We start from the raw sequence: 12,142 nt of genomic DNA on the forward strand, positions 1-12,142 counted from the left end.
AGCAAATAAATCCAATTTAAAGATAGTTTACTGTGTATGGAGAGATAGATATACAGACAGAGAGATATATAGATAGATAGATATACAGATAGAGAGATAGAGAGATAGATAGATAGATGGATCGATAGATATACAGACAGATAGATATATAGATAGACAGACATTCAGACAGAGAGATAGATAGATAAATAGATAGAAAGACATTCAGACAGAGAGATAGACAGACATATAGATAGATAGATAGATAGATAGATAGATAGACAGACATTTAGACAGAGAGATAGATAGATAGATAGATAGATAGATAAATAGATAGACATTCAGACAGAGAGATAGACAGACATATAGATAGATAGATAGATAGATAGATAGATAGATAGGAATAGACAGACAGATAGACAGATAGAGAGAGAGAAAGAGAGCGACAGAAAGAAAGACAGATAGATGGATAGACGGATAGATAGAGAGATAGAAAGAGAGAGAGAGGGAGGATTTTTTGTATTAGTTCCAATACTTCTATGCAGTTTTTAATATGTCCATTTGTAACGCCTAAAAGTTAGCACTAGTTAGTATAAATGTCAGTATATGTCAATTTACTATGGGGCATGTAAGATGTTTATTTCAATGCTCTATCTTTTGGGAAATATTAATACAAATATAGATTAAGTGTTTATAGTGTTAGGATCGGTCTACAGGAATCACTTGCACTCTGATCTTGTCTTTGCCTATTTGTAAAATGTAATCTCTTCGTTGTGCTAGCGAAATTACTATTCAATGTATAGATTTCACACCAATGTTTAGTTAAAAAAAATCACTCCTCCTCCCTTCCTAGCAGACAGACTATTGGCATAGACTCTGTGCAGATGACTGACTACTACAGAATGCACCTCCAGGTTTGGCTTCAATCAGGGCGGGTGAGCCAGGAGCTAGGAAGTGGCGCTGGGAATTGGTACTCTGCTTCCCATTGAGGTAAAGTGTTGGAGAGGAGGCTGCCGGCCATGCAGGTGGAATAATGTCAGCACTTAATCCTAGAGCAGGTGGTGAGTATGGCCAAAATGCAAGCATGGTGCATAGATTGTGACTAAGAAAAACTAAATGTTTTACTACACTATGGAGGGAGATAGAAAGGATTAGCTCACGTTAACCTATGCATTATATTATGGATTTAAAGTTACACCACCGATATTCTTTTTGGAGCACTCCTTTATTTACTCATTATGAAGATGCATAGAGGCAAAGAATTATTGTGGACTGACTAGTGGTACTTGGGGAAGGATGGCATATTATAAAGCAGACGCCAAGGGGCAGGGATATATTCTGAATGACTAGAGCTTTGAAGAGGGTGGCACTGTCACTGGAAAACACAAAGTTAGGGAGATATTCAAAGCCAAACAGAAGAAGGAGATTGGCCGACTCGGAGAAGAGATGGCACAGTTATTGACAGACACAGAGTCAGGGAGATTGGCCGGCTAACAGAAGAGATGGCACAGTTATTGACAGACACAGAATCAGGTAGATTGGCAGGCTGACAGAAGAGATGGCACAGTTATTGACAGACTCAGAATCAGGTAGATTGGCAGGCTGACAGAAGAGATGGCAAAGTTATTAACAGACACTGAATCAGGGAGATTGGCTGGTTAGCAGAAGAGATGGCACAGTTATTGACAGACACAGAATCAGGGATATTGGCTGGTTAGCAGAAGAGATGGCACAGTTATTGACAGGCACAGTGTCAGGGAGATTGGCCGGTTAACAGAAGAGATGGCACAGTTATTGACAGGCACAGTGTCAGGGAGATTGGCCGGTTAACAGAAGAGATGGCACAGTTATTGACAGGCACAGTGTCAGGGAGATTGGCCGGTTAACAGAAGAGATGGCACAGTTATTGACAGAGTCAGGAAGATTGACCGGCTAGCAGAAAAGATGGCAAGGTTACTGGCAGACATAGAGTCAGGGAGATTGGCCGACTCGGAGAAGAGATGGCACACTTATGGAGAGACTCAGAGTCAGGGAGATTGGCCGGCTAGCAGGAGAGATGGCACAGTTAATGGCAAACACACAGGGGCGGCTAATAGGACTTGGAGTCTGGCTAAGAGAAGAGGTGCCACAGTTACTAGTAGGCACAGGGGGACCCGGGAGATGCACAAGGCGGCTGCTGAACCATGTGGGAATTGACACAATCATTGTATAATGCACAGAAAGAGAAGAAGAAGGATCTAAGAAAGAAGGAGGAGCAGAAGTTAAAACAGAAAGGAGGGGCAGAGGGGAACTGAATGAAAGGTTAAGAAGCAGCCTCAAAGAGTAGTGAGACTGAGACAGCCTGGGTCAGAGTCGTCAGACAGAGTGAGACTGGGACAGCCAGGGTCAAACTGAGAGAGTAAGGATAGAGAGAGAACCAGGATCCCAATCATAAACTGAATAGCATCACAGGATATTAAATTGATATAGTATTGCAGAGTATCCAAGGGTATTGGGTATAAAGCATTGCCTGGAGTGTAGAGCATCACTAAGGACTTAATGCTGTAAATGACTGCAGGTAATCACCCAGACTATCTAGAACTCAGTGCAGTACAATACCAACATATGGTTCTAGGTATAGACTGCAGAGCATCACCCACACTGGATATAGTGCACACTGGATAGACTGCATTGCCTCAGACTCAATGGTGAAAGATGAATTTTATTTGAGTGCAGAACATCATCTTGGACTGGCTGCAGAGCATCACCAGGGCACAGAGTCTGTGAGTACAGAGCATTATGCTGAACTTATTGGTTATTGGTGTGCAGAGCATTATCTAAATCTCAGGGCTTATCATTATATGTGAATGCAAGGCATCCCATGGGGCATTGCACCTGGCAACGAGTCAGGGTGAAGAAGTTTAGGCAGAGCTTCATCTGGGTTTAAAAGTGCAGAGCATCATCTGGGAATGAGTGCAGAGCATTGTCTATGGCAGAGTGCATAGCACTGTCTGTGGCAGAGTGCAGAGCACTGTATTTGGCAGTGCAGAGCATTGTCTGTGGCAGAGTGCATGGCATTGCCTGTGGCTGAGTGCAGAGCGTTGCCTCTGGCAGAGTGCAGAGCATTGCCTGTGGCAGAGAGCATGGCACTGTCTGTGGCAGAGTGCATAGTATTGCCTGTGGTAGAGTGCAGAGCATTGTCTGTGGCAGAGTGCAGAGCACTGTCTGTGGCAGAGTGCAGAGCATCACCTGGGAATGAGTGCATGGCATTGCCTGTGGCAGAGTGCATAGTATTGTCTGTGGCAGAGTGCAGAGCGTTGCCTCTGGCAGAGTGCAGAGCATTGCCTGTGGCAGAGAGCATGGCACTGTCTGTGGCAGAGTGCATAGTATTGCCTGTGGTAGAGTGCAGAGCATTGTCTGTGGCAGAGTGCAGAGCACTGTCTGTGGCAGAGTGCAGAGCATCACCTGGGAATGAGTGCATGGCATTGCCTGTGGCAGAGTGCATAGTATTGTCTGTGGCAGAGTGCAGAGCAGTGTCTGTGGCAGAGTGCAGAGCACTGTCTGTGGCAGAATGCATAGTATTGTCTGTGGCAGAGTGCATAGTATTGTCTGTGGCAGAGTGCATAGCACTGTCTTTGGCAGAGTGCAGAGCATTGTCTGTGGCAGAGTGCAGAGCATTGTCTGTGGCAGAGTGCAGAGTACTGTCTGTGGCAGAGTGCAGAGCATCACCTGGGAATGAGTGCATGGCATTGCCTGTGGCAGAGTGCAGAGCATTGCCTGTGGCAGAGTGCAGAGCATTATCCCTAATATCTGTAAGGAGGTATCTTGGCATCAGCTGAAGATCTAGTTTAAACGCCTTTGACTCAAGGTAGGCTACTTCGGACAGCCTTTTATGTTACATTTCCAGTGAACCCATCTAACAAAATCAATCTTAACCCTGCAAACACTGCTTTATTATCGCAGAAAAATAAACCAAAACACTCACATTACAAAGAATGTATCTGTGTATTGTGTGTCTCCTTTGTTTAGTAAACTGTGAGACCTGGTGATCAGTGCTTATGGTTACACTGTAACTATGAAAGCCTGGCACCAGCACGTTAAAGGGACAGTAACAATTAAATGCATATTCAAATCCAGCAAACATTAAGATTTGTAAAATCCTAGCTTAAATTCAGAAAATGAAACGTACAAACCTGAAAAAAAGCACCGTGTATCAGTATTACTAGTTTATATTTCTATTCTACTTTACATGTGGCTGTATAAGTAGCTTTAACCCCTTCACCAGCGACTCAAGTCAAAACCAAGCCCATCTGTGCAGGATAGAGAGAGGTAAAGGGTTAACCAGGATAATTTAATAACTTGGTTCTACAAGTTTACTAAAGTAGATGTAGTAACTGATTGAACAGGTGAAAATACATTAATTCTTCTGCACCAAAAAAATCAAAGCAGAGCCTGTTTGGAGTAGTCAATATTTAACACAGGTATTATGTATGAAGAGCAATTTGGGAGCAAGTTATAAAAGTGGAGCAGCTGGCTGGAACATTCCATCGGTTACTATGGTGACTGCACACTTTTTAGAATTTTGCTTTGTAATACAGGGATATAATTTCAAATTAGTGGGGGGGTAATAGCTGCTTGATCCAAGGAGATATCTGACTGCTATTTTGGGGTCAAGAAGGAAATTTTTCCTAATTTGTTGCAAAATTGGAAGTGCTTCAGACTGGGTTTTTTGCCTTCTTTTGGATCAACAGCAACAACATATGTGAGGAAGGCTAAACTTGATGGACTCTCTTTTCAGCCGCTGTAACTATGTAACTATGTAACTATGCAATTGCTCTTTATAAATACGCCCCCATGTGTTTAAGTGACATGTGTCTCCAGTGTCATTACAAATCCATTCACTGTATTTCTGCAGGGGCTGTGGTTTGGGGGTTCTTGGTGATAGGGCGGTTTGGGGGTTCTTGGTGATAGGGTTATATTGGGTTAGGGTTTGGGCTGAAAGAAGAAAATAAGCACGCTTTGTCTTTATAAAAATATATATTTCACAGTGAAAAAAAAAATCAAAGTGCAAACGTGCAATGATTTAATAAAGTGCAAAAACTAAGTAAAGCGAACTCTCAAAATGCAAGCGTTAAAAAAAAATATACACTTTGACATTTGTCTTAAAGACACAGTACACTTTTTTTTTTTACAGTTTGAGTGGTTTTGACTCTTAAAGGTGTGGCTTTTTTTTATAAATAAATGTAAAAATTTTCTTTTCTTTTTTTTTTTTTACATTTTAAGCACCCTATTCATTTGTCATATTTGACTCTTAGGGTTTGGGCTTACTTATAATTATGGCGCACTTGACCTCAAAGGTGTTGATTACTGTGACGAACAGAGGGTACTCAATTGTTATAATGTGTTTTTGGGGTGTACTTAATATGTATGTCCTGGATCTGAGAGTTAATGTAATTATTAGTGTGTTTTACAGTAGTCTCCTCTCAGGTCCAGTAGGGGAATGCCCCTGGAATATGTATAAGGAAACCCCTTGAATGGGGATTCACATAAAATGCCGTGTGTGACTCCAATTAAAACAGTTCCAGTTCATCCCCAGCATAGAGCCTCGTCTCAAGTCTGTGGGGGAAGGCTACACAGGCTATATCACTAGCTCTTGTAAGAGCTATCCTGTTATACTCACCGGAGTAGGAGAGATCTACCCACTGGAAGCTGGATTCCTGACTTGGGTCCAGGGTGGGTGGAGGACAGCGAAACCCCAGCCAAGCTGCTGTGGCTAAGGGTCTACAGTGCTGATGGTGTCTGGTGGAGTGCTTGGAGTACTCGGTGAGCACTAGGAAGCAGCAATTGGCGGAGGTACCCAGTCGAGGTGTTAGGAGGTCCGTCACAATTACATTTCCCAATTTTCTCAGCTAAGGAAAAGCAGGCTGGTAATGATTGACTAGAGCTGCGGTCCGAATCGTACAAATGTGTCACTTTGTGGTCAAGCTGAATGATATTGGTTTCAGTGGCTGAACAATGTTTGAGGGTGACCTTCACTAAAGCTTGAATTTAGCAATGAAGCCATCTAACTAAAAACCAATAATAGTGACCACGTGATCCCTCAGACAGAACTTTGCACATTCCTGTTTTTCTGAAATGCAACTGACTTCTAATTCCCAGCAGATTCCTATTCCTTGCAATGATTAGTCAGGATAGCAGGGGGAATCGCTAAGAAACTGGTTTCATGAAAATTTGTCTGAACAGCGCAAAACAGTGCACTATAGAAATCAAAACAACTTTAGCTTAATGAAGCAGTTTTGGTGTAAAGATCATGCCCCTGCAGTCTCACTGCTCAATTCTTTGCCATTTAATCTGTAATTCTCTTTAATTTTACTGCGAACCCTGCAGCTCTTCAAACTTCAAACTAAACATACCTTAGACATAGTAGTGAACCCAGCATCAAACCATGAACTTCTCCATGCAATGATCCCCGAGGTTTCCCTCAGACTTGTCTCTGAACCCCGCAGCTCTTCGTGGGTGAAATAATGAATTTATAGGGAAAGTATAATGAAATATTTCTCCCTCTATCTTTATGCTTTATATAGAAAATATAGTAAACAAACAAAATATCCTCACTATCTATTTTATTACATTTACACAGTACATATCCGCAGCAGGAGCCTCTCATTCTGATTCGGGATCTGCTCATACCCCCACTGATCAACAGACGTTTATGGGATAAGTAGTTTGTCCCCCAGCCTTAAATCCACTACTCACTTAGCTTTAGCGGAACAGCTCTGTAAAGTGATAGCAGTCATCGCACCACTGTAAATGACACAGAGACATCTTTAATGTTTAGGAGAGAGAGCTCAGTTCAATCTGTGTGGGCAGGATGTGCAGATAGCACACACAATATGAACAAAACTGATAACAGACTCTATTTAAATGACCGCTCTGGTGTGCCAGCTTACAGCTGCAGAGCTTTTACACAATGTTAAAGTTATTAACCACTCTCAGAGCTGAGAGTTGGTGCAAAGTAGTTATGGTGCTTAAGCTGAAGTTATGATCACTCTGCTGGAGTAAGTACGTTCTGTTCCCGAGTTAATAAAGTAAAATAAGCGCAACTGAGTACACCAGCTTTTTATAATTCTGACAGTTATCTTTTTGTTAATAAATTTGGTGTCCCTGGTCACTCCTATTCACAGATTCATTCAGTTTACAATTATAATTTCATATCTACAGATTTTTATGTTTACGAATATGTATTTAATAGACACAGTAAACATTCAGGTATTTTATTTGTTTATATTAGGTTTGGATCAGATTTTCATGGACAGAAGATGAAGATTACAAAGGATTTAGTGAATTCACAAATAATTGTAAGTAATTCTAAATAATAATAATTAACAAGGGGGGGAATGGGGTACATTATTGGCGTATGAGTCACGGGGATCCCATTCTGTTATGGGGGATCAAACCTGCCCTTTTTTCGAACTATGTCACAACTTTTAGGAAACTAATCAGTTACTAACTCTTGTGTTTATCATCCCGTTTCCCACAGAACCAAGGATAGCCAGGAGAGGCCTGGGTGTTACGGAGTAGACAGTACAAGTTCAGGATGTGGGCTAGGGGATCAAGGTGTGTTGCACAGGTTTAATCCAAGTGTAGTTCAGAAATCTGTCCATTGCCAAACTCCAAGCGGCATAAGTTCATGAGCGATACGGCAAGCCGAGGGTCAGAGTCCAGGTTAATGTAAGTCCATAAACGCAAGCCAGGGTCAATCCAAAGGCAGGGTCAAAGAGCAATCTAAAATTAAAGTTTAATAAGTCATGGGGCATTTGCACCAGCTCATCATGGGTATTATCCACTGTCTAGCAAGGGAGTTACATTTGGAAATTCTCCCCTTTGCCCTTCTCTGGAAGGATCAGCAGCTTGAGATTATGGGGTTTTATATAGAGCACACTAATGCCACCACAGTTTGCTTGTGTCCTACGTTTACCAGCGTATGAGGAACACTGATGGCCACAGTCCCCTAAACATAAGGTAGCATCTTTCCTTCTTCCCCGGATGTTCTGTGTAATAGGTAATTCATAGAATAGAGAAATTAAATTGTTGCTAAACGTGCAGCTGGTGAGGAATCAGGAGAATACAAACTGATGAGTCGCACAGGAAATAAAATTGCAGAATCCATTGTGACATAGATCCTGGTTATGACCCCAAAGTGCGAAGAGAAATAGCAAATCACATTGTTACTTTCTGTGTTTAGGAGAATAGCTGATCCTTTTAGGTACCAGCAAGCAAAGGGTTCACATACGCTAACCCTTAGCAGACTTTAAGGAATATACTTAATACAGCTAGCTCTCACAAGTAAGGCAGACGGAGCATGAAACCGTTCCACTAAGAGGTCAATGACCTCTATATAATAAATATGTTTTCTCTATAAAACATACTGGAGTCAGTTCCTTATTCACATCCAAGAAATAAGGAACCAAATGATCAGTGATAAAGTTCAATTTCAAGTCTTTTTGAAGACGTCTTTTCTTTGCTGACACACACAAAGAAACACACACACACACACACACCTGGATGTTCCACAGCAGTACACACACACGTACAGCGCTTCTGCTTGAAATCCTGCACATATAAATATATTTGCACTTTCGTACCGGGGGCTAACTACACCCTTGGCACACGGGAGTCCCCGGGACCTGTAACCTTGGCAGCCCAGAACTCTGTCCAGACTGCCAAATATAAATTTTGTGTGCAAAAGTACGTCCATCATCAATAGACACTGTATGCTGGCAACGGATGTGATTAGCTACTTAAGCGTTTGTCTCCTCTCCCCTAAAGTAAAGCCCTCTCCACCTTTCCATTACCTCCCGCTCCCTCCCTTCTCCTCCTCCATCCCCTTAACCCATGCGCTACGAGCTAGATAAAAGGTCCAATCAATGGCTTGTCTATGAGAAGCCTTTGATAAGTGCCCGCAATGGCTGCCATTATGTCAGATGGGAAGTGAAAAGCCGCACCGAGAGCCTCGTCCAGTGTTGGATTTCAGGTGAGTTTAGCTTTTTTTTGGCATTCATAGGGGTACCTAAAGAATAATGCCCAATAGGACATTAATCATAAAAAATAAATAAAACTGTCATAAAGGGTATGCAATAACCCATTAACACTGTCTCAGATATCTACTACAAGTTTAGTAACATTTATGAAGTGGGCACGTATGTCAGTAACGATGTGATTATATTCCTGTAGTGCCAGTGTACAGGCTGTTTTATATGATTTCCTGTAATTTCAAATATATAAAAACCCATTCTCTTTTAATGGCATGTGTTATGAAAATAGCAAGCCATTCTCAAGGAGCCGAACTGTACTTGAAGGAATTCATTGTTCTCACCACTCCCCAAAGCCTGCAGGGTGTGAGTTTAATTTGGGAGGTGCTGCGTTTTCCTCATTTATCTATTGTTTAACATTTTTTAGGTTGTCTTCTTCATTAATATATAACAACAAATAATTGCTTAATTGTTTGCAAAAACAATTGGGGCATTGAAGGCATTCAATAATACGAACACGACAATTCCAAATCAAAGGCGCCTTTATTTTAGCCGTTAATGCCTTGTAATCGGAATCCAACTCTGACACAATACATGTACCCAAAAACTAGGAAATAGATGGATAGCGGGTCTGTTACTCCCTTGGTCACTTGCCTATAGGTGTTATGGACAATTTACTCACAAGACCATTCTCCTTCTGATTAAAAACTGCCGAAGGCGCAATGAAATCAGGGACAGATTCACACGTCAGGAACCTGTAGGCACGGAATTCTAAGGCGATCCCTTCCCCCCCCACCCAAAAAAAGGCATATTATTAATGAATGTATTAACTGGACATTAAAGGTATAAAAATTTTTTTAAAAAAAAATCTAAAAGAAAACATATTCAAATTTGACAACTGCGTCTGTATAAATAAATGTATGTATATGCTCTGCTTGTAATGTATTGATTCAATCTGTAAGTACAGTTAGAGAATGCAGCTGTGTAAATGCACGCGGGGTTACAAATAATGTTTGAAGTGGTCAGGATAAAAGGGAAGGGGTTAAGTTTAGAGAGGTCTTAAAGGAAGACAACAGACACCACAACAAATAAATCAAAATTAAGTTGTTATGGCACCAGGAGGTCCCCGGGTGCTTTTTTTTTTTTACCTGATGGACCTTAAACCGGCCTCCAAAAATTTGTTCTAGTGCCCAGAGTGTTCCTTTATTGTTAGAGTTACATTACAAAGGGTGTAAGAGGATTAAAAGTTTGAGAGGGTTTTTTAGAATTATATTGAGGTACATGATGTGTTTCAATTATAATTGTTTTAGCTTCAGGCTTTGAGTTCTTAAATTTGGGACTAAGGAAATTGTTTATTTAAACTTTGGGAAAAGATATGTGGAGTTTGAAGGGTTATGTGTAAAGTGCCTCCCCCCGCTCTATGATCAATTGTAGTTAATTGTAGTATTAACCCATGTTATTTTGCTCACAGGGTTCTTCATGTTGATGCTAGGATATTGCCCATTTACTTAATCCTCGTTGACATGGAGTCACCGACACCAATGGAGAGATTGCTGGAAAATTTGAACAGTGTTTTGCAGGCATTAAACAAGACTCTAAACAGCCAACCCTGCCAGTCTGACAAACACGTCAACAAAACCATCAACAACACAAAAAATGATAATTCCTACATATTCATTCTTTTTGTCATGTTCCTCTTTGCTGTTACTGTCGGCAGCTTAATACTTGGGTACACGCGGTCAAAGAAAGTGGACAAAAGGAGTGACCCCTATCACGTGTACATTAAAAACAACACAAAACTATCTGTTATTTGAAAAAGGCAATGTGTACAAAACAAGCCTTTGGGACCAACTGAGCACCAAGCTGGAACGTACAGGTTTGGTGCCATTTGAATGGGCAAGGACCTCCATTGTCTCCTGTCTTATTTACTTACTGAGACAATTCTCCTCTGCCTCTGAAGCTGAACATGCTGGGAACCAAAGCCTGAAATAGCTGAAGTGAGTGCCAGGTTGTACTCATCATCAACCTTGTGCTCCATCTTCATGCATAAAAGCATGGTAGGGTAGTACTGATTTTATTGGATCATACCATTTTCTGTAGATTATTTAACTAAAGATATTTGTATTGTACATCTGTGAAATTATACAGAAAGGGAGCACGTCAAGAAACGGTTTTATATTAAAATTTTTAAACAGGACCAGACCCTTAAAGAACTCTCCTATTACATCACAAATTATGAGAGACAACTAAAATGTCTACCTTCCCTAAAATATGTGACTAACTAGGTACGCTGTATACTTTTTTTTTTACTGATTGTAATAATAAGTAAGTACTGTTTAAAATTATTACTAATGTAAGAATGAAGCATTCCCTTCCTTTCGTCCTTTATGTATATGGTTTTATTTTCTATTAATTTTTAACTCGTGGGTTGTACATAATTACAATTTTTTTTTTAAAGAACCCTAAAAGGGGACTGTAAAAAAAATGCTGAATAAATACATTGTGTTAGATGTTATAACCAGTAAATGTATAGAGTACATGTTATAAGTGACTTGAATTTTACACATGGGTGTCTGTTGAGAAAGCACGACACAATGCACTCTAGGCATCCGATGATGTTTTCTTGGTCTTGGGAACGTACAGATTCTTGGGCACACACCGATTGCTGGTGCCAAAATTGTATATTTTTTTCCTCAATGCCAAATACATTTATACACTGTCTATAACATTCGATTTATACATTTGCTGGCTTATGTGAAATATTGTTTATAATTTGCCTCTTTGTCAAAAAAGAACAATAAGGATAGTTAGACACACATAGAGTAAGATCCTAAATGAGTTGAAACATTAGAATAAAAGCTTCTGTTTGCATAACCTCTGTTGTGTCTGTATTGTTGTCATTGCTGAATCTTTCCAAAACAGAACTTCTTCTCTTTCCTCCTCCTAATATTAATCCTCCTCTCTCGCTCTTCAGATTGGTGGTACCCATATCAGCCCATCCTTAGCACGTTGTCTTGGTGTTACTTTTGATTCTGGCCTCACATCCGGTCTGTTGTTAAATCATGCCAATTCCACCTTAAAAACATCGCCCGCATCTCTCGCATGGACTATTGTAACTATTGTAACTCTCTCCTAATTGGTCTTCCCAATAG

At 40.7% G+C, this 12,142-nt stretch overlaps 1 protein-coding gene across 1 annotated transcript; it reads left to right on the forward strand.

Annotated features, from left to right (window-relative positions):
* The first annotated feature begins 10,513 nt into the window (after positions 1 to 10,513).
* KCNE3 (potassium voltage-gated channel subfamily E regulatory subunit 3) lies at positions 10,514 to 10,804 on the forward strand. Its single transcript, XM_063441049.1, has one exon. The coding sequence runs from the start codon at positions 10,514 to 10,516 to the stop codon at positions 10,802 to 10,804; it is 291 nt and encodes a 96-aa protein (XP_063297119.1).
* Positions 10,805 to 12,142: the final 1,338 nt, after the last annotated feature.

Source organism: Pelobates fuscus, chromosome 1 (assembly GCF_036172605.1).
Source record: "Pelobates fuscus isolate aPelFus1 chromosome 1, aPelFus1.pri, whole genome shotgun sequence".
NCBI lineage: Eukaryota > Metazoa > Chordata > Amphibia > Anura > Pelobatidae > Pelobates > Pelobates fuscus.

Bases quoted from the DNA above. Each gene is read 5' to 3' on its own strand.
- KCNE3 (XM_063441049.1), top strand. From the start codon at position 10,514: ATGGAGTCACCGACACCAATGGAGAGATTGCTGGAAAATTTGAACAGT.